At 39.6% G+C, this 1,518-nt stretch overlaps 1 protein-coding gene across 1 annotated transcript in view; it reads left to right on the forward strand.

Annotated features, from left to right (window-relative positions):
• Positions 1-1,317, forward strand: part of LOC594712 (lengsin) — a 6,365-nt gene extending 5,048 nt beyond the window's left edge. Inside the window, exon 3 of the mRNA XM_794145.4 lies at positions 1-1,317. This exon is cut by the window's left edge and continues 527 nt beyond it. Within this exon, the coding sequence (XP_799238.2) occupies positions 1-807 (807 nt within the window). The 3' untranslated portion in view covers positions 808-1,317.
• The last annotated feature ends 201 nt before the right edge of the window (positions 1,318-1,518 follow it).

Here is a 1,518-nt window from a genome sequence, read left to right on the forward strand (position 1 = left end):
AAGGACTATATTAAGCAGTTGTTTGACTGTTTGCCACAGGTCGGAGTGCTTGTGAATACTATTCACGCTGAGACCAGTGCAGGAGCTCTGGAAGTTGCCACAGAGCCTTCGTTTGGAATAAAGGCTGCTGATGACGCAGTCATGGTTAGGAATACATGCAAAGATATCGCTCTTTGTAATGGGTATACTGCACACTTTCTAGCTGACCCCAACTGGAATGCGCATGGATTTTGTCTTGATTTCAACCACTCCCTTTGGGACAAGACTGGTAACGTCATATCCAACAAGACAGGTGACCTGACTGACACGGCAAAACATTGGATTGCTGGTTTGCTCGCCCATGCCCGAGCGCTAACACCCCTGAGTGCTCCCACCGTCAACGGAATCAAGATGTTTGGTGCTTACCAACCGCCCAATCATAATGAACCTTCGTTCATTACCTGGGGCAGGTATAACCGCTCGGTTACCTTCCGCGTCAAGAGTAGCGGTGGACCAACAGGATCGTACATAGAGAATCGGCTCGGAAGAAGCGATGCAGATCCTTATCTGCTGCTTGCAGGTACCATAGCTGCAGGACTGGACGGCATCATCAACAAACTGACTCTGCCTTCGGAATGCACAGGGGACGCTCACACGGACATTCCACCCGGGACGCCAAGACTTCCATTTGAAATGGAAGAAGGAGTCACTGCTTTGGTGGAAGATAAGGTCCTCTGTGAAGCTCTCGGCAAGGACTTCGTTGATCTCATTGTCGCTTCGAGGAGGCATGAAATTGAACTGTACAATACAAACAAGACGGATATTTAAGACATTTTCCGTTATTATTACATCAACCCCTTTTGTATCAATCGAAGGAGAATATTGGTGTTGGTACGTCTTCTCGGTGGTGGGGAAGAAAAATATAGAAATATCGAATTCAATTAAATTTAATCCAGTACAATTCAATACAATACAATACAATACTAAACAATTCTACTAATGCAAGTATATAGTGACTTAAATATATCTGCAGAATAGGTCTGAACAAAATACTAAAAAGTGAAATAAATTTAAAATATGACAGTCAAGAAACAGGATCCGGAGACGAAGTTCACACATGATGTTATGCCCCAAACTTTTTAAACATGGATTTATAACATTTCTTACTTTCGCTTCTCCCACTAAAAGAGAAAATTTATATTCGGAATGAAAAAAGAAAGAAGGAGATGTCTACTCCAGCTAGAAAATTCTAAACAAAAGATCACATAGTGGATAATGCTGAAATGAGTTACAATTGATGAAATATTATTATATTGGTTATTTTACATATTTTGTTATTTTGAAGGTATATTGAATATTTATGTTTTTTATTTCGTTTTGTCCTGTTCATGCAAAATATTATAAAAAAAGACGCATATCAGTCCTTTTCAGGGCCGCTCGGCTACTGATTGAGAGCTTAGACAAACTAGTATTAAGTATTATATAAATATTACTATTAAAACTATTATCATTATCATTATATGGAGAATTGAATTTCAT

This window comes from Strongylocentrotus purpuratus, unplaced genomic scaffold, assembly GCF_000002235.5.
Source record: "Strongylocentrotus purpuratus isolate Spur 01 unplaced genomic scaffold, Spur_5.0 spur5_scaffold_17, whole genome shotgun sequence".
Lineage (NCBI taxonomy): Eukaryota > Metazoa > Echinodermata > Echinoidea > Camarodonta > Strongylocentrotidae > Strongylocentrotus > Strongylocentrotus purpuratus.